Raw genomic sequence first — 25098 nt, 5'->3', positions numbered from 1 at the left:
TCTTGCTGCTTTCAGAACTTGCTCCTTCTCATCTATGTTTGACAGTGTGATCAGTATATGTCTCGGAGTGGGTTTTTTTGGATTTATTCTATTTGGAGTTCGCTGAGCATTTATGATTTGTGTATTTATGTTGTTTAGAAGATTTGGGAAGTTTTCCCCAACAATTTCTTTGAATACTCTTCCTAGACCTTTACCCTTTTCTTCCCCTTCTGGGACACCAATGAGTCTTATATTCGGACGTTTCATATTATCTATCATATCCCTGAGGTCCATTTCGAGTTTTTCAATTTTTTTCCCCATTCTTTCTTTTATGCTTTCATTTTCCATTCTGTCATCTTCCAGGTCACTGATTCGTTGTTGAACTTCCTCTAGTCTTGTACTATGAGTGTCCAGAATCTTTTTAATTTGGTCAACAGTTTCTTTAATTTCCATAAGATCATCCATTTTTTTATTTAGTCTTGCAGTGTCTTCTTTATGCTCTTCTAGGGTCTTCTTGATTTCCTTCATATCCCGTACTATGGTCTCATTGTTCATCTTTAGTTCTTTGAGTAGCTGCTCTAGGTGCTGTGTCTCTTCTGGTCTTTTGATTTGGGTGCTTGGGCTTGGGTTATCCATATCGTCTGGTTTTTTCATATGCTTTATAATTTTCTGTTGTTTTTGGCCTCGTGGCATTTGCTGAACTTGATAGGGTTCTTTTAGGGTTTGTAGACCAGTTGAAGTCCTTATCTCTAATTTATCAGATCTACAGCTTCGTGGAGTACACTTTCTCTAACTAACCAGCAGGTGGCGTCCACGAGCCACCTGTTCTCCACAAGCCAGATCTCCCCTGCTTAGCCTTTTTGGTGAGTGGGGGAGTGAGTCTTGTGGGGCCCAATTGGTGTACCAAGCTTGCGTGTGTAGTTGGTGTTGCCTGCCCTGTATGTGGGGCGTGTTTCTGGGCAGTCGGGGAGGGGGGGTGGCCCTAACAATCAAATCTCCCTGATGATCCTAGAGTTTTAAAGCTGCTGCAATAGTCTAATCCTTCAGTTCAGTCCTGCCACAGTTTGTCTCTGCCACTGACCCACAAGTCTTTGGTATTGGCGTATGGCTCCTGAGACTTGCAAGTGGGCCCCTCTTCCAGGCTGTGCACCCCGGGTCCTCTGTTGAGGGATGACTGTGCTATGTCACAGGTGAGTGCCGTCCCCCCAGGGCAGTTCTGGGCTGCTGGGCTGTGTTGGGAGGCTCCCAGTCTGCTCAAATGATGGCTGAATGGGGCTCTGTTAATTCACACTGCTCCCCCTTCCCAGCTCTGGGACATTCAGCTGAGGTTGCAGGGAAGGCTAATGTCCACGCCCAGTTTTGTGGTGTGTGCCTGTTATTTGAAGCACTTCCGTCACACTGGGTTGTCTGGGGCAGCTCTGGGCTATGGGGCTGGCGATGGGCAGGAGTGTTTCCTGTCCACCAGGATGGTGGCTGTGAGCGGACACCCCCCTTTTCTTGGGAAGTTGTGTTGTTTAGTGAATTTTCTCAGCCACTGGATTATTGCCTTTTGTCTCAGAGCTCTCTTAGTTCTGCTCTTGACTTGACGTGCCCAAATTTCAATTCTTTGAAGCTTTCTGTATTGAGCTTCTTAGAGTAATTGTTTTAGAAAAAGCAAAAAGGATTTAAAAACAAAACAAAAAAAAAAAAAAACGGCCCTCCTCAGAGATCTAATGGGTTATTGAAATGCTAATAGACAAAGCAACCAGGGCCATTAAGGAAAGGTGCACAGGGCAGAGAGATCAGCTTTGCTTCGGGATTTGCATATGCGCCTCAAGGCCTGATCTCCGCCCTTCCCCTTTCTGTGTTCACCAGAACTCCAAAAATCCTCTGCTTTTATTTTGGAGTTTTTCGTGTTGTTTTTTTTCTATGCCTGTCTCCTCTCTGCTGGGCTGGCTGCTCTCAGAGTCTCTGGTGTCTGGTCTCAGTCTATCTGTGGTTGGAGTTTGAATCAGTAGATTGAGTTTCCGATAAGAGCAGCCACTGCAATTCTCCCTTCTCCTTCCCGGAGCTGACAGCCCCTCCTCCCCCGGGACTGAGCCTGGCAGGGAGGGGCGCGGGTCCCCTGGCCGCAAAAACTTACAGATTTCGCTGATCTCAGCAGTTCCACATTTTCATGAGTGTTGTATGAAGTATGCCCAAAGACAGATTGCTCTGTGGTGTCCAGTCCACGCAGTTCCTGGCTTTTTACCTACTTTCCTGGAGGAGTAACTAAAACATACAGCTCACCAGTCTGCCATCTTGCCCCGCCTCTCCATAACACATTTTTAATACACTTAAAATATACACAGAATATTTACTAATCATTAAAAAACTCAAGAAGGGAAACAAGCAAAGAAAGCACGTGACCTGATAACTCTGCCTCTCCCCGCCTCTTCCACACCCACAAATGCAAATAGTTTCTCAAATATGTGAAGATGATCAACCTCAATGATAGCTCTGAATAACATACCTCAACACTATCATCTATTAGACTCATAAAGACTGACTTGATTCTTTTATGAGCATCAGAATATAATTTCTCGAGGAAATTTACCAATATATACCAGTATGTATAGAATGCGGCAATTATAAATGGGCATAATTCCCTGACCCAGAAATTTCTAAGAATTTCTCTTTCAGAAATATTCTGAAAATTATGCAAAGATGTAGGTAAAAGGACACACAAGACTGCTTTTGCCACATCTGTGCTTATATAGTAATCGTAAATAAGTGAAATAGAATTGGTTAAATAAATAACAACACAATGAAATGCAGCCATTAAATAAAAAGAACTGTATATTTTGACAAGGAAAAATGCACAATGTGTCTATATGAGCTACAAAAGTCTAAATGGTTACAAAAGTCACCAGGTACAGTGATTATAACTGGTAGAAAGGCTTTCAATTTCTACTTTGTATACTTCTGTACTGCTTCAAGCATTTAAAATTTTTGACTGGAAATTATACAGTGACAAGAGAACTATATTATCCTGAAAGCAGCAAGAAAAATATTTCCAAGCTAGGATAACATCCAGACACTTTCTATTATGGCATCCAATTTTGCTTTATATGAAAACTCACTGATATATAAAGAGGCTCAGAAGAGCAGCAAATAAAACTTAAAACACTGGGTCATATAACACCACTGAATTTAAGGTATGGTTTTTAAATGACAGGACAATAAAATGGAAACTAATGTTAAGTTCATGGATTACACAGCACAACAAAATATGTTAGCCAAAAGGTAAAAGGTTCTTCAAATTTCAACATGCTAAAAATCACAACTGTATCAACTTAAAACTAAGGGTGGCTTCAGTGTTTTTGCACCAGGATGAATCTTGAGGACATTATGTTACATGAAATAAGTCAGACACAAAAGGAAAAATACTGTATAATCTCACTAATATGAACTAATTATAATATGTAAACTCATAGACATAAAATATAGAATACAGGTTACCAGGATATAAAATAAGGCTAAAGAATGGGGGGGGGGTGTTGCTTAATATGTGCAGAATGTTTAACTAGGTTGAACTTGAACATTTGGAAAGAGAAAGAAGGTGACGATAGTATGTTATTGCGAGAGTAATTAACAGTACTGAATTATGTGTGAATGTGGTGGAAAGGGGAAGTTTAGAGTCATGCATGTCACCAGAAAGAAAGTTGGAGGTTAAAACATGGGAATGTTTAACACAGTGAATCTTGTGGTGGACAATGACTGTGATTAACCGTACAAACATAAAAAAGTTCTTTCATGAACTAGAACAAATGTTCGACACTATTACAAGGAATTAATAATAGAGGGGTATAAGGAAAAAAAGTATCTATTGCAAACTATGGACTATAGTTAACAGTAATATCTTAATGTTCTTTCATTAACAGTAACAAATGTACCACACCAATACTATGGGTCAACAATAGGGGTGGATAGGTAAGGACTATGGGAGGATATGGGTTTTCTTTTTTATTTTCATTTCTTTTCCAGAGTAAGGAAAATGTTCTAAATTCAATCATGGTGATGTAGGTACAACTATGTGATGAGCATTAAAAAATGATAAATACATATGTGTACATAAATTTACTGACATTGGGAGATAAGGAAATTAAGTGAATTAATTACTTAAGGTAAAGATTTTGTAAAATTTTTAGCTTATAGAGCAATTAAAATTAATTTTGCATGTGTTTAACTAGAAAGAACCTCAGTCAAAAGCATGCTAGTTTATACAGATAGGAGAATTCCACATATGAGTTGCTGAGCTGTTTTTGTATACAGCATAAAAATATTTTATTTGTTCTGAGACATTTTTGAGAGCCTTTAGCTTAAAAAAAATTGTCTTTACGGCTTGTTACTGAAAAGGAGAGGCTAAACCTGCTTGTAAGTGTGTCTAAGAGTCTCCCCGAGTGCCACTTTGTTGCTCAGATGTGGCCCTCTCTCTCTAACTAAGCCACCTTGGCGGGTGATCTCGCTGCCCTCCCCACTACGTGGGACCTAACTCCCAGGGGTGTAAAACTCCTAGCAATGCAGGACATGACTCCCAGAGATGAATCTGGACCCGGCATCGTGGGATTGAGAACATCTTCTTGACCAAAAGGGGGATGCGAAATGAAATGAAATAAAGCTTCAGTGGCCGAGAAATTCCAAACAGAGTTGAGAGGTCACTCTGGTGGACATTCTTACGTACTATATAGATAACCCTTTTAGGTTTTAATGTATTGGAATGGCTAGAAGTAAATACCTGAAACTACCAAACTCCAACCCAGTAGCGTTGACTCTTGAAGACGATTGTATAACAATGTAGATTATAAGAGGTGACAGTGTGACTGTGAAAACCTTGTGGCTCACACTCCCTTTATCCAGTGTAAGCATGGATGAGTAGAAAAATGGGGACAAAAACTAAATGAAAAATAGGGTGGGATGGGGAGGATGATTTGGGTGTTCTTTTTTACTTTTATTTTTTATTCTTATTCTGATTCTTTCTGGTGTAAGGAAAATGTTCAAAAATAGATTAGGGTGATGAATGCACAACTATATGATGTATTGGGAACAGTTGACTGTACACCAAGGATGATTGGTATGTGAATATATCTCAGTAAAACTGAAATAAACAAAACAAAACAAAACAGTCTTTCAAATGTTACCTTTATTCAAGGTATTGCCATTCATTTTTCCATTGCTTTGGTCTGCGTCACCATCTTGATCATCTAGTTGTTCAAGAGCTAGTTGGCGCCAACTCCGCAAGGAGGATTTCCCCACCCAAAATGCGTCATTGCTGTGCAACAGAGAGAACGTTCAGTTATGTAAGTAACATTTCCTCAAGTCCTTCCTGCTTTATTTGCTTGCAAATGAGTTACAGTATTCAGAATCAGCTGTAGTGCACACAATTTTGTTTTAACCCACGTCTTCATTTTGACCATTTTCACTCCTCACTATGAAATGTTTTACTTGAATTGCAGGCATTGAAGATTTTGTTTCCATCTTCAGTCCTATCCTGCTTCTCCTAAGCTCTCATTTACATTTACGCTGATTGAACCAATCAACTGCCCACTTTCTTTTTCATTTGCTTACTATTCACAGTACAGACAGTTGTGCCTTTAAGAACACACATGCATACACAAACACACATTTAGGGTACGCAGAAGGTTGTGAAATAACCAAAACTACTGAACTAGATTAATCTTTGGGAAATTGGAGGGTAAATGTTCTCTTCATATACCATTTAAATTAAACCCAGACACAATACAATGCCCTCTGTTTAGCTACCTGATTTTATTGGTTTCTGAGTCCAGAGGTCGTCTGCGGAGTGGGGCTTTTAAACTCCAAGTGCCCTGGATGTTTATGACCAGAATGGACCACTAGATACCACCTGTTAACAAACTCACTTAAGGCCTCATTAAGAGGGACACCCCCAGTCCTACCAGAATGTTTCTCCAACATAAGGATTCTATATTCCTGGCAGGAGCACAGGCTATAACATCCTTTGATTTGGGCAGGTCACAGATTCACATCTCTGCTTTATCCTCTCTAATGGATGGAATACAATCTGAATCAGCTTTCTTTCTCTTTGCCACATGACAATCATTATAAAACTGACTTTTGATCTGGCTCTGCCATCCACTTCACTGTTTTGCTTCTAAAAATTCCAATTCCCTATTGTCTATAAATAATAAGCTGCTTGTTTTCTACCTCTTGAAAATAGTTTATCATAAAAAATATGCACTGTTTGAACATACCCCTTTACTGTTGCTTTTAGTAGATTATTAACAGTTTTGTAATCTTCATTTAGTTGGTTTTTCAGACGCAACACACGACAACGTTCTACTACACATTCCTTACACAAGGCTTTCACTAGAGGCAAGAGAGAATGAAAGGAAATATAGTTTATTCATACAAGATTTTCTGTTGGTACAATGTTTTCAGCACTTCAGAAGAAATGGACAAATTTTAAACTAGAGATACAAATTCAGGAAAAAAAGGAGGGGAGGCGTTGGCGATCATGCAATTTTGTTTAGCCTTATCTATAGATGGGAGTGGGAACTGTGTTACCAGTTGCTCATAAAAAAGAAAAATGTTTCAAGGAGGAGAAGTAGGCAGAATCAAATAGACTGGATACTGCATGGTTATATATATCTATATTCAAGGTAGAATCAAGCAGCTTCCATTCGTAAGTGAAAACAATCTACAAATCTCACGCTGTTAGAAGTCACCAGGGTACAAGTCACCATGGCATGGAGGCAAAAGACTTGTAATCAATCAAACCAGGGTTCAAACTGGAATCTTCACTTTAAGCCAGAGAAATCTGAAATTCTTACTTTGAAGAGTACTGAATAAAGTAACAAAATACTACCATATGGTTCTCTCAAAAGTGTCCTATTTGGTCTTCTTTTTTTTTTTGGGGGGGGGGGGTTGGGGACACGACACCCTCAATGATCTAACATTATACTTTATATTAAATGTTGCTTAAATTCTACTCTATTTAGCAAACCCTCTGTGTCAAGTATAAGGAACATGTGGTCTGGGACAATTTGGGTCAAATCACCACAAAGTCCCACCCGTTAAAGACCATATGATAAGGACTTAATGCATTACTCTCTCTAAACAAAGAAGAAGATATCCTTGTTTGAATTACCAGTTAATCTTGGACCCCCTCCATATCGACTATAGAAAATGTCAGCCGCATATTCAGATATTCTCTTCATAATCGATATTTTATCCGGATGAAGCTTGTCGTGGGAGCACAGACAAGCATGATTATCGATAGGCTTGGTAGGTGTTGATTCATCCAACCATTTCTGCAGCCATTCAAGAGAGACAAACTCATAGGGCTCTGAAGAAGAAAGCAACAGAGAGAGCCTATGTATTTTTATAGTTGTTTGACTGATACATTCATTTTCCTCAAAAGGCAATGCAAACCCTGTCTAAAGTTAGCAGAATCAGAAGAATCATTGTACTGGGAAGATACATGATGAAGACAAAGCTCCGCTTAACTACCAACTCTTCTGAGTTCAAGGAGCTATACATGCTAACGACAAGTCTGCACGGTGCCCTAGGAGATCGGCTGGTATTATTAACCACATTCTACAAAAGAGGCATCCACAGAGAGAAGTGTCTTGCTTGATAGCTTGATCAGGACACCCATGTTTGCTGATTACAAGCCATGCTGTACACAACCTTATCCCCTATTAAATTTAATTTCATAAATTATGTTCACAAATATTATTTTCATAAACATGTGACATACATCCAAAAACTACAACTCAGCCTAGCTTCTCATTTTAAATTAGAAATCATCCTCATAAGCTATAATTGCATTTCACAAGCCCATTTCAACCACTGAACTTTTTTTCATCCAAGAGGACACTGAAGTCAATTAAGAAAGAGTATCTGATCACTACCCAAATCTGTATCATGACCCATTCATTAAATTATATATTTATTTCAAGAACATAGGATATTTTAAACAAGTTCCAAGATGAAACACACTAGAACTAAATTATTATCCATTTTGAAGTTGCAAAACTTAAAAGACAAAACCAAACATCTCAAAATGAGCTTTAATTTGGGGAAAAGGGATCCCAGAGTTCCCTGAAAGCCAAAATTAAAGGTAAAGGGCCAGCTTTGATTACTTACAAAGATCTCCAGTGAGTCCCAGCATAAAACATAGAAGAAAACATACAGAGGTTGAATTTATATATTTATATTATACACTACTTCTGATGAGATCTGAGGGATAGACACTTCAACTCAAAGTCCATTTTGACCAATTTTACAGAGTAACAGGTCTAGAAAACTAATTCCCGTCTTAATTTTCGTGTAAAAGATTTTAATTTTTACAAAAACAAAATTTGGAATTGTCAGGTCCCTTATTCATGCTAAAATTATACATCATCAACTTTCTGATTAGCCAGCTCTCCTCAAGTTGAGACCAAGTTCTGCCACCAAGAAACTGAAGTTGAGCAAGTCACTTAAACTCTCTATGCTTCAGGTCTTTTATTTGTAAAATGAAGATAATAATACCTGCCTTCTACCTACCTCACAGGGATGTTGTTGAGTATAAAAGATAAGATATGTGAAGCATTTTGAGCTTTTTGAAAGAAAAAAATATAGAAAAGTTAATTATACATTTACACAATACATAAAAGGGGAGACCTTAAGATGTAGTATAGGTAACACGGTTGTGGCATTTTACAACATGTAACAGTATGGTTAATTACGTCCAAAATACCTCCCAATTTCATGTGCCATTTATCCAGTTTAATCTGCCAGGGATAGAGTAGGATATCTTAAGAATGCAAAGATAATGAACCCTATCCAAGAGAATTGTAATTGTGACATATGTAATCATTTCACAAGTATAATCACACAGATTATTTAAAAGTAATCTGCTAGGTGTTCTAGTTTCCCAAGCAGCTGAGGAGGGGTGAACAGAGGACAATACCTGCTGTTGCTAACTGAAAGAATAAGCTATAAGAATCCTGACCCTTACAAGGAAAGGCATCTAGGAAAACTAAAAGAGCACAAAACATTCCTGGCCACGGAGGGTGTTTGCTGGAATTCCAAGGCCAGAGTGATTGCAACCCTGAGCCACACAACCTGACTCAAGGGCAGTTAGTTCAAGACCAAACTTTTCAATCCCCTACTAGAAGCCCACAGAAAATGTCCAAGTATAGTTTATTGTTCTGGTTTTGAATAGTCCAATATGAATTCAATGCAAACTACAAAGATTTGAAAAATTACCTATGATTTTAAAGTAAGAAGAAGATGCCGAGCAGAGACTGGGCCCATCATTCAGATCTCATACCATACTTATTAACTCTACCAGGTTTCCAGCTTTTGTTTTAGTGTGCTGGGGGATCCATGGAAGTAAGAGTGACTGTGGTCACAGAGGTCTTTCAGTCTTTCCCTTTCCACTCTTGAAATCTATCACTATAGAAGAGTTGCATCATCAACCTCTGCCAAGAGCTTCCCTCAGAAAAGGGGTCTAGCACATGTCTTGTAGCTAAGGCCGATTCTGCTTGTGGCAAAGTCTTTTACACTACAGCATCCCAAAAAGCTGTTTCTCCACTTGAGAAAAGATCCTGATTTTCCCTATTATTTGTGATTCATAAACTACCCGAGCATTGCCTTCTAAAGGCATGGAAAATCAACTACCAAAAAGGAGTGAGAACTCCATCTAGCTGGAGATATCAGATTGTATAAAATCTCAGCATTTGCTGAATCATGAAAGAAAGTGCTAAGATGTTTGCCAAAGGAAAATGTACACTTTAGTTCAAAGTTAGTTCTAATTCTAAAACAATGCTGAATTTTTAATACAAGGAATTTTCTTTCGGAAACTATAAAGTCTAGAATAATCACTGCATCAAAAATGCTTGAACTGCTTTATCTAAAGATAATTTAAGCATATTTCAATTTAAATAAAAAGGACCAAAAGAGTTCACATTCCCAGTGAAACTTAAGGTTTTAAGATAAGTGAGCCTTTTTAAAATATACTTATAAACAGGCAAGATTTAGAAAATGCATAACAAAAGACTGGCAGCACAAAAACATGGACATTAGCTTTGGAATCTTAAAATTTTTAGAACAACATTGACTCCTCCCTATTTAAATTTACTGTAATAGTAAGAGTATTAGATGACATACAGGATTATTCTTAAAGACATAAGCACAGGTTCTTACAGAATGAATAAAAGGAGCCAAGATAAGCAGTGTTAACTTGACGTATAACATCTTTGGATCATGTAGTTTTAAGCCGTTTAAAATAGCATTTTATTTTAGACTGAGTAAGTTCATTTCTCTTGTCAGTTATACAGGAAACTGTGAATAAAGCTCAGTAAATAGATTTACAGGTCCCATCTCCTTTGAACAAAGGCTCATAAATTTAGAGATCTGAATCATGGGTTCATTTCCAAATCATTCCTAATAAAATTAAGGTCAGTCTAATTCTTCAGGATAAGCCCAACCCTTGTGACTGTATTAGAGTAACAGGTTACAAAGAAGGATCAGAATCAAATAACGATGCAACTTAGAAAGAATTTTTAAAAGCTATTTTTCAGATTCAGTAACTTATATTCATCTTTTATTAGTTACACCAGCAATGGGAAAATTAAGATATCAAAAAGACAAAACTACAAGTACAATTATGCTTGAGTATTTATTTTCTGAAGTTAGGACTCAATTGCCTCTCTTCTTTAAGAAGCTGGGCTTGGGGAATTTGTGAGATAACTAAGAACAGGAATTCTCACAAATGGCATTATCAGCCTTAAAGACTTGAGATTTCTTTTTTAAGGTGCAAAATTAACTTGAATAAACAGAGTAAAGAGATGAGCTGGATTATGTGGGGTAATTCTTAAGAAATTAGGGGCCAGCAGAAAGCTTTTCTACTCTAGCACAGTAATACTATATTAAGTTTCAAATTAATCTAATGGTATCATAAAAAATAGTAGTCATTGAAAGAATGCCTGCTAATACTGTTAGGGCACAAAATATGCAAGGAATGATAATAGGCATTTTGTTTCCATATTAACCCAATCACATTTTAATATCTCACACAATAAAAATATCTACAGAAGATGTATATGTAGAGCGCTGGCCTATACCTTATAATTTATTAACAGCTTCCCATTTTTAAAAGTACATGAAAATGAAAACTATATGGAATGTTACACATCAAGTTACTGATGGTTTACAAAGTAATTTTAGAGTATATAAAGAGACTTTAATAAAGAAAAAGAAAAAGTTAGTTCATACACAATTGTGAACACAAAACAACAAGGCACTTAATGGCAACAGTGCTGTCCCAGAATATCTTACAGACCAGCTCCAGCAGGTAACCTTTGGTACAGCTCCTTAACCTCTTCATGTTTTGCTTTTCCTTTATCCACACTTTGCTTACGCATCTCAGCCATTTCGATACACCACTCCTCAAATTTGGAATTGTCGCGATCTACCAGCTCTTGAAGAAAAGCTTTTCAAAATAGACAGACAAGAAACAACTTTATTCTGGTTTCCAAAGACACAAAACCATGGTGATCCCTGAACTGTATCAAATAATGAGCAAGAATTTGGTGGCAACTTCCCACTGTGGCCTCCCTCGTCTGCTGAACCCTCCATCCTGAGGGTGGAAAAGTGAAGACAACCACGGAAATAATACTGGATGATTCCCCCAACCTGGTTCTCCATGACATCACTGGCCACTCAGAATCACCAAATGGCTCAGAAATATCACTTCACAACAAATGATGCCACAGAGCATGGAACAGTATGTAAGTGACTACAACTCACATGTGCTCTACAAACCGAGTAACAAAAAAATCAAATTGCTCTTTAAATACACATCTTGAAACTGTGGAGGTTTGTTTTTTTTTTTTTAATGCTTTTGCTTTTCTTGGGGGGAAGAGGGGCAGTGAAATATTTCTGTCAAAGGCTCCTTTATTTAAAAAAACTCACTACTTTAAAACAAATTTGTGATTGATATATACTTCAAAACATTTACCACAGGGACCTCAACCTATTTATAATCTATAAAAGCAATCTGTCGCTTGTTGTTGACCTTTGAGCATGGTATTCTAAAACATTTGCCCTATATAATCCCAGAAAACCGCTTACCTGGTACCTGAACAGTCATGTTGGGTTTTTCTTGAGTTTGCAGTCTATAAACCAACATGTATGCATTTCGAGAGCAGTGAGTTCCTTTGCCACACTTGGGTTTACGTGTCTGGGACTTAGAAGGTTCTGCTGAGGTAGAGAAATCAAATATGATTAACTATAATGCCTATAGTTTGTTCATTCTTTCACATGGGAGGGGAAGGAGGGGAGCCCAACTTCTAAAAAACACACCCAATATACTTGAACCTGAATGTAAAACAGTAAGAAGCCATAGAAATTTAGCATGCTAGTCTCTTTAGATTTCTGAATATTTAAAACAAGGTTTACTATTCCCCTTGCCTACCACATTCCCCTTTAAAAGAGGAAAAGAAAGCACTTTTTTCATGAGAAAAATCAGAACAAAGAAAGTACTATGAGTTAATTTTAAAGTTAGTCTTGAATTACAAAAATAAATTCAGAATAATTTAATTGCCCAAAGAAATATAATGGCATGTTCATAAAAATGGAATAGAATGCTAATGAGCAGAGAAATTAGCCACTAATCTCTATGAATTCAGTGGCAAATGGGAAACATACTAAGTGTTTTAGAAGGCAAGTGATCTTCAAATTGGCCCAGGGCAACTTTTCCAGGGGCCTGAGGTCAGGGATAATTCTGAGAAAATCAATAACCAGATCCTCAATTCACTATGTACTTTTTAAAAACTGATCTGCTCTTAAGTTGAGATTCCACAATGGTTTTCAACTTTCCTTTCACAATCATCTGTCTCCCACTATACAAAAGAAAGATATAACCTCTTATCCATTTGATAATTGTACACAACCCACTGTATAAAAAAAACAACAATTCAAACTATTTGTGTCAAGGTTAAGGAACTGAAGGGTCATTTCAATTCTTTGTTTTCAAAAATAAAAAAATCTGAAAACGGACAGATCATCAGATAGAATTCATTTTTATAGAACACTATATATTTTTTAACAGCAACAAAGAAGGAAAAATTGATTGACATTGCTGGAACAATTTATTCTTTCCCATCTACATTTACATCGAAACAAGTTTCCTCAATGCTTACCTCTATTAAAAAAAAGTTTAATGCATCTGTTTAAAAGAGAAATAATATTTACAGTAAAATTTTACTTTGGGTTTAATTTAATAAAATTTATAACATATTTATAGTATTGTGTAATGATAGTTATAATAAAAAAAATCATTCAACCCAGGAGAACTTTAAAAAAAAATTCTGAGCTTATGGTCTCAGAAAATCTAGTATCATCCATTAGAATTAAAATCTATAGGGTAAATGTAATGGAAATACTAGTACAGGAAGAAAAGGAAGTGTGAAAAATGTCCTACTCTAAAAGGAGAGCTATTCATGCATATTTTAAAAGGATGATGGTGGGTCTCAAATTCCTATGGTATTTAATTTTATTTGGGTACTTTTAAAAGAGTGATATTGCCATTTCAGTTTCAATATATATATATACTATAGCAAGAGGATAGAAAGTTGTTCAATATTCTTAAAGAGAACATATGAGCAAAAAAGTCTGATGATCACTGTCATGGGGAATTAAAATATCGGAAGCATGTACAGAGAAGAGGAGATTAGTCATTTCTAACTGAAAAGTTTTAAGATTTAAGATGTTCACTAGTCTGTATAAGACAGGATATAAATGATTTATAAAAGATCACAATAGAATACAGTAATGGAAGACTAATGGAATTTAATGAATAAGAATTTTCTATTTTCGGTAAAAAGAAAACAGATAAAAGCAGTGATATAAGTTACACCTAACAAGGAGAGGTATTAAAACAATGAAATGAAATACTTACAGGTATTATTTAAAACAATTATTTCTCTATACAAAGTTTCAATGGCTTGAGAGATTTCGAATGGAGTCCAAGAGGTCATTCTAATGTGTTGTATAAGTAGCCTTTTTAGTTTTTAGTTTATTGGAACAGCTAGAAGGAAATACCTGAAACTGTTGAACTGCAACCCAGTAGCCTTGATTCTTGAAGATGATCATATAACTATATAAGTTTACAAGATGTGACTATGTGATTGTGAAAACCTTGTGGCTCACACTCCCTTTATCCAGTATATGGACAGATGAATAGAAAATTGGGGGCAAAAATTAAATGAATAATAGGGGGTAATGGGGGAGTGGGATTGGGATGTTTGGGATGTTCTTTTTTACTTTTATTTTTATTCTTACTTTTTTTTTTTTCAGAGTAATGAAAATGTTCAAAAATTGTGGTGATGGAAGCACAACTGTGTGATGGTACTGTGAACAACGGATTGTACACTGTGGATGACTATGCTATGTGAATATATCTCAATAAAACTTGATTTTTTAAAAAAAGCAAATGTTAAGAACTTGAGTATTATTTAAGTAAAGTGGTACCAAGACTGCTGAAAGACTAAAGGCATGTAAATGTGATTTTAAAAAGTAGAAAATTACCTAAACTGCAAAAGCACAGTCACCACATGAATATCTACAGAGAGATTACCCATATACCTTGAAAGCCAAACCTATCTGCCATGCTCCCCTCTATGTTTGACACCTTGGAAAAGTGACTCTAATCCATTCAGGAAGAACAAATGAATGGTAGGAGACACTTAACTCCTCTCACTTCTTTTCGTCTATTTAGTTCTCACAGTACCAACCTCACCCCAAAATGACACATGTGGTAAGAGAGTGTTGAAAACCTCAACTAAGACGGCTCCTACTGGGAGATTTATCTACTCTTTGGGAGAATAAATGGGAATTTTGGCCCAAGACAACCAAGGTAATAAGAACTACAAACTAGTAGAACTTTCTATGGCAGACCTCATCGCAACAAAACAGCAAGCAGCTCACTCGGGATGGGGTTAGATTTTAATAGGGAGGAGCAGAATATGTCCTAAGAGCAAAGTTCCACTGCTATATTATTTCAGCCAAATAAATCTGCTGACCCAAAGAAAAGGACTATAAATCCTATTATATTAAATGCACTAGTCATCACTTTTTAGCTCAATACCCCTCCTGCTCTCCCGATCCCCAATTAACCTGGTAACTGAAAACTGAAAATCTGCCTTCAAACTTAACTGAAAATAAGATATAATGGAAACTTATCTTTGGAGCAAATCAATACACACACACACACACACACACACACACACTTTTAATTAGGCATTGCTAATAAAAGATTCAGAGATTTTATGGGTACTTAAAGAGACACAAATATACTTCATTATACTACCGGGCCATAACAATTTATCACAAATATATCCAGTTAAAAAAATTATATTTTAAAAGGGCACTCACAACTTAAAGGTTTTACCTAGATCTTCCTCAATCCCTAGTTGTAATTTCTTCCCCTCCATCTTTTCTATATCTTCGTCATTAAATTTATACCATTCACCAGATTGTGGATCTTTCACGTGGGCGATGTAGTGGCCAGAATAAGCACTCACTCCTCGGTGTATGAGGACTGCACTGAGTTCATACACATAGTCCCCACCTAGAGAGGGAGAGAGGGAAAAAGGGAGAAAGTAAAAGAAACTTTGGATGATAGTATTCTTCTTATATCTTGAGCCAAAATTGTAATGATTAGCACTGTTCTTTCTGCAACTGGTAGAATCATATCATCCAAGATTTAAAAAACTTAGTCTTATAAAAATAATGTAGTAGACATTCTCTTATTCACTTCATTGCATTTCTTCTACAAAACATACTGATGGATAACTACTGCATTCTGGGCACTCAGGGCTGAAACTCCCCGGTCTACTGTGCCCTTCTGTGCAAACTAGCTGAGTACATATGCTTACCAAAAATCAACTGTGCATATTCTCCAGTGTGTTACTAAAACTAAATAAAAAATAAAAACATAAACCAAAGAGCTATGAGTACATAACTAAAAATTGTTTCTATAAAAAAGAAAACAAATGTTTTAGAAAAAGTTGGAGATAAGTCATTAAGAAAAAATGCTTTCAAAATAGGTGTGGGCAAGGCAATTGAAAAAGAAAGGGGAGAAAACATTAAAAATCTGTAATGATTCTGCACTCAGATTTCTTAACAAGTATTTTAAGTTCCTCTTCTATTTTAAATAAACAAAACTGACAAATCACAGCCTATGTATTATGCATGTGTTTAATCAAAAAAGGCTTTATCTCTAACCAAAAAAAAAAAAAACCCCACAGCTAATCTAATCAAAAAAAAAAAAAAAAAAAAAAGAATTCAACAAAAAAGGCTTTACCCATATATCAAAATGTGGCAGAAGTACATACATTATATTATACATTTGTTTTAGTATTTTGATAACTGTGTTTCAAAATTACTGATTTCTTCTGAAATTCTATGAATTTTATTTTACACATTTAAAAACCTGATTTTGAAAAAGGGTGCACAGTTTTCACCAGACTGTTAAAGTGATCTACAGGGATATTAAAATCCCAAAGAAATATGGTAGAAGTTGAATTACAGACTCAGGTGATAAATGCTCAAGGAGTGAAGGTCTAGGATCCCTCAATCTATAGATTCCCACTACAGGCTCACCATTTACAGAAACTATTTAAAGAAACAAGTGAATTCCCCTCCTAAAAATAGATCCTCTTTTAGAGCTATCGTCTTAGCTTTGTGTGGATGGTTAGATGTGTGCAGACACACATGAATAAAAATATGGGAAAATATAAATACAGGTCATTTGGGTGATGAAATTACAAGTAGTTTTAATTTCTCTTCTTTATGCTTTCTGGATTTCCAACATTATCTAGAATGAACCCTGTGTAATTATAACAGAAGTTCACCTGTTTTTAGTATTCTACCTACATAAGGCAGCACATTTTTTTAGCAAACATTACTACAGCCTGTGCAAGATGGTCCTTGAACTACAAACTACTAATTTTATATTAGTTCTTGTTAACTATTCTAAAATAAGACAATTTTTATTTCTCTATTTTCTGTACATTAGGGTTTATAAGTTAGTAAAACCAATATAACAAAAATTAAATATCCTACAGGTTTCTTAATCTACCAAGTCTATTTGAGAAATATCCTCCTTGTTTTCTTTATAGTATGTTTGGACAAATGGAGGAGGAGGAGCAGCAGCAGTGGGAGGTGGAGGAGGAGGAGAAAGAGGAAAAGGAGAAGAGGAAGAAGGCAATCATTCAAAATCATACAGTGGACCAGGTCAAGGAAATTGCTAATTTCACATCCCCTCCAAGTTTCTGGCCCCTGAGAAACCACTAGCCCATCAGAATTCCGTGAAACTCAAACCATTTTGTGAACAAAGGAGGCAGGAAACAAATTACAATATAAAGTAGACTACAGCTAAGTTTATTCATTCAATCAAATATAACAATGACAAAATACAGCTGCAAAGTTTATAGCACTTTGCTTCTTTCAGAGGAATACAAATATTAAACCATAGTACTGGTAGACCATCACACATTTTTAAAGCTTAATTGTTTAACACATCCCAGCCATACCATTTTGCTTATGGCTTACTTCCATTTTTAATTACCTCTACCTTTTATTAGAAAGGAATAGAGTTTATAAAAGAATGTCTATGTTAGAATTTTCATAAATAGTAAGATCAACCTAACAAGGAAGTATAACAGTCCTTTGGGTCAGGGCAAGAGAAATAAAGGGTAAGGTTGTTTTCTCTAGCAAGAACCATCTGTTTGGTAAGACTACCAAAAGAAAAAAGTGGTAATTCATTCTTGTTGGGATTATGATGGACCATCCTAGGACATATCAGGGATCACAGAGATGAAGAATTACAGCATAAACACTGGAATCATGCCACCGCATGTTTCTAATAAAATGTTAGAAAGAAAAAAGTGAATGGAGACATCTTGAAGACTCAGTCTTAAGAGGAATCACAGATATGGAAATGGGACTAAGGTGACAAGTATATATTCAGGAACAGTAAAATTTTTTTTAAATTTTTTTTCCTTTTTATATCCTTAATTATGTAGATATTAATGAATCATTTCATCTTTGTTATGTGCTTATTACTCATAAAGAATAGAAACATCTTAACTCGCCTAAAATGCCTGGGTTCCCAGATAGAGACTAGCAAGTAAAAATTAGCAGTCAACTGCTATTCAATATTCATCACAAGTGGATCACAAGTCACAGTCACTGAGCATTATAATTACTACTGCTCAGTAAAATTATTACCTTTATGTTCCACATAAGGCTCCATATCCAAAATTTCTGAGAAGCCAATGTAGGTATTCAGCTTTTTCTTATGTCCAGTTTGCCTAACCAAGACGAAAGGTGATTATATTTATATTCAAAATAATCACAAAACAATATAAAAGCTGTATCATCTATTTTAATAATCCCAACAGTAGCTAGGTAGCTTTCCTTTAGCAATCTTGCTTAAAAGCCAATACGATCAGAATTAACTACGCAACTTTTTATAATTGGGCAAATAATAATTAAAGGGCATGAATTAAAAGTACTGACTCCACATATAATTTATTTCCAAAAATTTTAATTTAAATCAAAAGAAAAACATAGAAGACATGCACATGTATAAACACTGCCTTCACTTTAATTATAAAATGAGAGATCTACTCCCATAGGGGCAGAATGGGGTTGGGACACATTGTAATGAGTACAAAATTTACTTAAAATATATAATAATACAGAATGTTTGAAGGTAATTCAGTCCCTCCTTAAATGTTTGATTTTCCTTTGCTGTTATCAGTAATTCCTTAAAATGAAAAATAAAGGACTCTCTGCTTTTCTAGTTCTCAGTTATATAATGGCTGCCTTGTTTAATAATTCTAAAATATCATGAAATAGTGGCATCTCAAAATTATAGACTCTGCCTAAAGCTTTCATCCCCAAATCTAGAGTTTCACATTATAAGCCTTTTATTATCTTATCTGTGGAAATCTGTACATACTAGTCCACAGTGAACAATGAACACTACTACTTGTCCACATTACCTGTCGAAGACAAAACGCATTAGCTGCAAGTTCAGAGTGCAAGGTAAGCTAAGTAGTCGAATCTTCCTTGTTGCATTCTGTTTGCTTTGACAATTTTCACAAAAATATCGATTGTCTCCTTCTAATTTTTCTTCCTGATCATGAATAAGACATGTTAGTAAATTTTGAAAACTAGAAGATGGAAAAATTTAAAACAAAGCAATAAAAACCTCTGAAGTAAAATTTTAATCACTAGCTTCCATTCAAGCTACAATTTACAAAGCTGCTATAATAATGAATACACAGGCCTGCTGGACTTCTTGCAGTTCCTGGAACAACTGTCACCTGCTTGCTTAAGTGGCTTACACTTGTACCTTCTGCGTAGAGGCCCTTTCCACCTTTGGGAGCCTAGCAAATTTCTAGATCTAACTTAATTATAAGAATGCAGCAGAGAACCAGAACGGAGGCAGGGCAAGATGGCAGACTGGTGAGCTGTAAGTTTTAGTTACTCCTCCAGGAAAGTAGGTAAAAAGCCAGGAACTGCGTGGACTGGACACCATAGAGCAATCTGACTTTGGGCATACTTCATACAACACTCATGAAAACGTGGAACTGCTGAGATCAGCGAAATCTGCAAGTTTTTGCGGCCAGGGGACCCGCGCCCCTACCTGCCAGGCTCAGTCCCGGGGGAGGAGGGGCTGTCAGCTCCGGGAAGGAGAAGGGAGAACTGCAGTGGCTGCTCTTATCGGAAACTCATTCTACTGATTCAAACTCTAACCATAGATAGACTGAGACCAGACACCAGAGAATCTGAGAGCAGCCAGCCCAGCAGAGAGGAGACAGGCATAGAAAAAAAACAACACGAAAAACTCCAAAATAAAAGCAGAGGATTTTTGGAGTTCTGGTGAACACAGAAACGGGAAGGGTGGAGCTCAGGCCTTGAGGCGCATATGCAAATCCCGAAGCAAAGCTGATCTCTCTGCCCTGTGCACCTTTCCTTAATGGCCCTGGTTGCTTTGTCTATTAGCATTTCAATAACCCATTAGATCTCTGAGGAGGGCCGTTTTTTCTTTTTTTTTTTTTTTAAATCCTTTTTGCTTTTTCTAAAACAATTACTCTAAGAAGCTCAATACAGAAAGCTTCAAAGAATTGCAGTTTGGGCACATCAAGTCAAGAGCAGAACTAAGAGAGCTCTGAGACAAAAGGCAATAATCCAGTGGCTGAGAAAATTCACTAAACAACACAACTTCCCAAGAAAAGGGGGGTGTCCGCTCACAGCCACCATCCTGGTGGACAGGAAACACTCCTGCCCATCACCAGCCCCATAGCCCAGAGCTGCCCCAGACAACCCAGTGTGACGGAAGTGCTTCAAATAACAGGCACACACCACAAAACTGGGCGTGGACATTAGCCTTCCCTGCAACCTCAGCTGAATGTCCCAGAGCTGGGAAGGTGGAGCAGTGTGAATTAACAAAGCCCCATTCAGCCATCATTTCAGCAGACTGGGAGCCTCCCTACACAGCCCAGCAGCCCAGAACTGCCCTGGGGGGACGGCACTCACCTGTGACATAGCACAGTCATCCCTCAACAGAGGACCCGGGGTGCACAGCCTGGAAGAGGGGCCCACTTGCAAGTCTCAGGAGCCATACGCCAATACCAAAGACTTGTGGGTCAGTGGCAGAGACAAACTGTGGCAGGACTGAACTGAAGGATTAGACTATTGCAGCAGCTTTAAAACTCTAGGATCATCAGGGAGATTTGATTGTTAGGGCCACCCCCGCTCCCCGACTGCCCAGAAACACGCCCCACATACAGGGCAGGCAACACCAACTACACACGCAAGCTTGGTACACCAATTGGGCCCCACAAGACTCACTCCCCCACTCACCAAAAAGGCTAAGCAGGGGAGATCTGGCTTGTGGAGAACAGGTGGCTCGTGGACGCCACCTGCTGGTTAGTTAGAGAAAGTGTACTCCACGAAGCTGCAGATCTGATAAATTAGAGATAAGGACTTCAATAGGTCTACAAACCCTAAAAGAACCCTATCAAGTTTAGCAAATGCCACGAGGCCAAAAACAACAGAAAATTATAAAGCATATGAAAAAACCAGACGATATGGATAACCCAAGCCCAAGCACCCAAATCAAAAGACCAGAAGAGACACAGCACCTAGAGCAGCTACTCAAAGAACTAAAGATGAACAATGAGATCATAGTACGGGATATGAAGGAAATCAAGAAGACCCTAGAAGAGCATAAAGAAGACATTGCAAGACTAAATAAAAAAATGGATGATCTTATGGAAATTAAAGAAACTGTTGACCAAATTAAAAAGATTCTGGACACTCATAGTACAAGACTAGAGGAAGTTGAACAACGAATCAGTGACCTGGAAGATGACAGAATGGAAAATGAAAGCATAAAAGACAGAATGGGGAAAAAAATTGAAAAACTCGAAATGGACCTCAGGGATATGATAGATGATATGAAACGTCCAAATATAAGACTCATTGGTGTCCCAGAAGGGGAAGAAAAGGGTAAAGGTCTAGGAAGAGTATTCAAAGAAATTGTTGGGGAAAACTTCCCGAATCTTCTAAACAACATAAATACACAAATCATAAATGCTCAGCGAACTCCAAATAGAATAAATCCAAAAACACCCACTCCGAGACATACTGATCACACTGTCAAACATAGAAGAAAAGGAGCAAGTTCTGAAAGCAGCAAGAGAAAAGCAATTCACCACATACAAAGGAAACAGCATAAGACTAATTAGTGACTACTCAGCAGCCACCATGGAGGCAAGAAAGCAGTGGCATGATATATTTAAAATTCTGAGTGAGAGGAATTTCCAGCCAAGAATACTTTATCCAGCAAAGCTCTCCTTCAAATTTGAGGGAGAGCTTAAATTTTTCACAGACAAAGAAATGCTGAGAGAATTTGCTAACAAGAGACCTGCCCTACTGGAGATACTAAAGGGAGCCCTACAGACAGAGAAACAAAGACAGGACAGAGAGACTTGGAGAAAGGTTCAGTACTAAAGAGATTCGGTATGGGTACAATAAAGGATATTAATAGAGAGAGGGAAAAATATGGCAAACATAATCCAAAGGATAAGATGGCCGATTCAAGAAATGCCTTCACGGTTTTAACGTTGAATGTAAATGGATTAAACTCCCCAATTAAAAGATATAGATTCGCAGAATGGATCAAAAAAAATGAACCATCAATATGTTGCATACAAGAGACTCATCTTAGACTCAGGGACACAAAGAAACTGAAAGTGAAAGGATGGAAAAAAATATTTCATGCAAGCTACAGCCAAAAGAAAGCAGGTGTAGCAATATTAATCTCAGATAAAATAGTCTTTAAATGCAGGGATGTTTTGAGAGACAAAGAAGGCCACTACATACTAATAAAAGGGGCAATTCAACAAGAAGAAATAACAATCGTAAATGTCTATGCACCCAATCAAGGTGCCACAAAATACATGAGAGAAACACTGGCAAAACTAAAGGAAGCAATTGATGTTTCCAAAATAATTGTGGGAGACTTCAACACATCACTCTCTCCTATAGATAGATCAACCAGACAGAAGACCAATAAGGAAATTGAAAACCTAAACAATCTGATAAATGAATTAGATTTAACGAATTAGATTTAACAGACATATACAGGACATTACATCCCAAATCACCAGGATACACATACTTTCCTAGTGCTCACGGAACTTTCTCCAGAATAGATCATATGCTGGGACATAAAACAAGCCTCAATAAATTTAAAAAGATTGAAATTATTCAAAGCACATTCTCTGACCACAATGGAATACAATTAGAAGTCAATAACCATCAGAGACTTAGAAAATTCACAAATACCTGGAGGTTAAACAACACACTCCTAAACAATCAGTGGGTTAAAGAAGAAATAGCAAGAGAAATTGCTAAATATATAGAGACGAATGAAAATGAGAACACAACATACCAAAACCTATGGGATGCAGCAAAAGCAGTGCTAAGGGGGAAATTTATAGCACTAAACGCATATATTAAAAAGGAAGAAAGAGCCAAAATCAAAGAACTAATGGATCAACTGAAGAAGCTAGAAAATGAACAGCAAACCAATCCTAAACCAAGTACAAGAAAAGAAATAACAAGGATTAAAGCAGAAATAAATGACATAGAGAACAAAAAAACAATAGAGAGGATAAATATCACCAAAAGTTGGTTCTTTGAGAAGATCAACAAGATTGACAAGCCCCTAGCTAAACTGACAAAATCAAAAAGAGAGAAGACCCATATAAACAAAATAATGAATGAAAAAGGTGACATAACTGCAGATCCTGAAGAAATTAAAAAAATTATAAGAGGATACTATGAACAACTGTATGGCAACAAACTGGATAATGTAGAAGAAATGGACAATTTCCTGGAAACATATGAACAACCTAGACTGACCAGAGAAGAAATACAAGACCTCAACCAACCCATCACAAGCAAAGAGATCCAATCAGTCATCAAAAATCTTCCCACAAATAAATGCCCAGGGCCAGATGGCTTCACAGGGGAATTCTACCAAACTTTCCAGAAAGAACTGACACCAATCTTACTCAAACTCTTTCAAAACATTGAAGAAAATGGAACACTACCTAACTCATTTTATGAAGCTAACATCAATCTAATACCAAAACCAGGCAAAGATGCTACAAAAAAGGAAAACTACCGGCCAATCTCCCTAATGAATATAGATGCAAAAATCCTCAACAAAATACTTGCAAATCGAATCCAAAGACACATTAAAAAAATCATACACCATGACCAAGTGGGGTTCATTCCAGGCATGCAAGGATGGTTCAACATAAGAAAAACAATCAATGTATTACAACACATTAAAAACTCGAAAGGGAAAAATCAATTGATCATCTCAATAGATGCTGAAAAAGCATTTGACAAAATCCAACATCCCTTTTTGATAAAAACACTTCAAAAGGTAGGAATTGAAGGAAACTTCCTCAACATGATAAAGAGCATATATGAAAAACCCACAGCCAGCATAGTACTCAATGGTGAGAGACTGAAAGCCTTCCCTCTAAGATCAGGAACAAGACAAGGATGCCTGCTGTCACCACTGTTATTCAACATTGTGCTGGAAGTGCTAGCCAGGGCAATCCGGCAAGACAAAGAAATAAAAGGCATCCAAATTGGAAAAGAAGAAGTAAAACTGTCATTGTTTGCAGATGATATGATCTTATATCTAGAAAACCCTGAGAAATCAACGATACACCTACTAGAGCTAATAAACAAATTTAGCAAAGTAGCGGGATACAAGATCAATGCACATAAGTCAGTAATGTTTCTATATGCTAGAAATGAACAAACTGAAGAGACACTCAAGAAAAAGATACCATTTTCAATAGCAACTAAAAAAATCAAGTACCTAGGAATAAACTTAACCAAAGATGTAAAAGACCTATACAAAGAAAACTACATAACTCTACTAAAAGAAATAGAAGGGGACCTTAAAAGATGGAAAAATATTCCATGTTCATGGATAGGAAGGCTAAATGTCATTAAGATGTCCATTCTACCCAAACTCATCTACAGATTCAATGCAATCCCAATCAAAATTCCAACAACCTACTTTGCAGACTTGGAAAAGCTAGTTATCAAATTTATTTGCAAAGGGAAGATGCCTCGAATTGCTAAAGACACTCTAAAAAAGAAAAACGAAGTGGGAGGACTTACACTCCCTGACTTTGAAGCTTATTATAAAGCCACAGTTGCCAAAACAGCATGGTACTGGCACAAAGATAGACATATAGATCAATGGAATCGAATTGAGAATTCAGAGATAGACCCTCAGATCTATGGCCGACTGATCTTTGATAAGGCCCCCAAAGTCACCGAACTGAGCCATAATGGTCTTTTCAACAAATGGGGCTGGGAGAGTTGGATATCCATATCCAAAAGAATGAAAGAGGACCCCTACCTCACCCCCTACACAAAAATTAACTCAAAATGGACCAAAGATCTCAATATAAAAGAAAGTACCATAAAACTCCTAGAAGATAATGTAGG

General features: G+C 36.9%; 1 protein-coding gene across 2 annotated transcripts in view; it reads right to left on the bottom strand.

The window, feature by feature from the left end:
- Positions 1 to 25098, bottom strand: part of USP48 (ubiquitin specific peptidase 48) — a 148223-nt gene that overhangs the window by 62350 nt on the left and 60775 nt on the right. The window contains exons 7-14 of one of the 2 annotated variants that reach the window (XM_037828250.1): positions 19044 to 19177; positions 18265 to 18347; positions 15422 to 15601; positions 12103 to 12231; positions 11312 to 11461; positions 7127 to 7324; positions 6231 to 6345; positions 5139 to 5269 (exon numbers count right to left, since the gene is read on the bottom strand). In XM_037828250.1, the coding sequence (XP_037684178.1) occupies positions 5139 to 5269; positions 6231 to 6345; positions 7127 to 7324; positions 11312 to 11461; positions 12103 to 12231; positions 15422 to 15601; positions 18265 to 18347; positions 19044 to 19177 (1120 nt within the window). The remainder of the gene's footprint in view (positions 1 to 5138; positions 5270 to 6230; positions 6346 to 7126; positions 7325 to 11311; positions 11462 to 12102; positions 12232 to 15421; positions 15602 to 18264; positions 18348 to 19043; positions 19178 to 25098) is intronic. The other variant, XM_037828251.1, reaches the window with a different exon arrangement.

Source organism: Choloepus didactylus, chromosome 2 (genome assembly GCF_015220235.1).
Source record: "Choloepus didactylus isolate mChoDid1 chromosome 2, mChoDid1.pri, whole genome shotgun sequence".
Lineage (NCBI taxonomy): Eukaryota > Metazoa > Chordata > Mammalia > Pilosa > Megalonychidae > Choloepus > Choloepus didactylus.
Note: the sequence above shows the minus strand (reverse complement) of the source record. Positions and strands in the feature narration are given on the sequence as shown.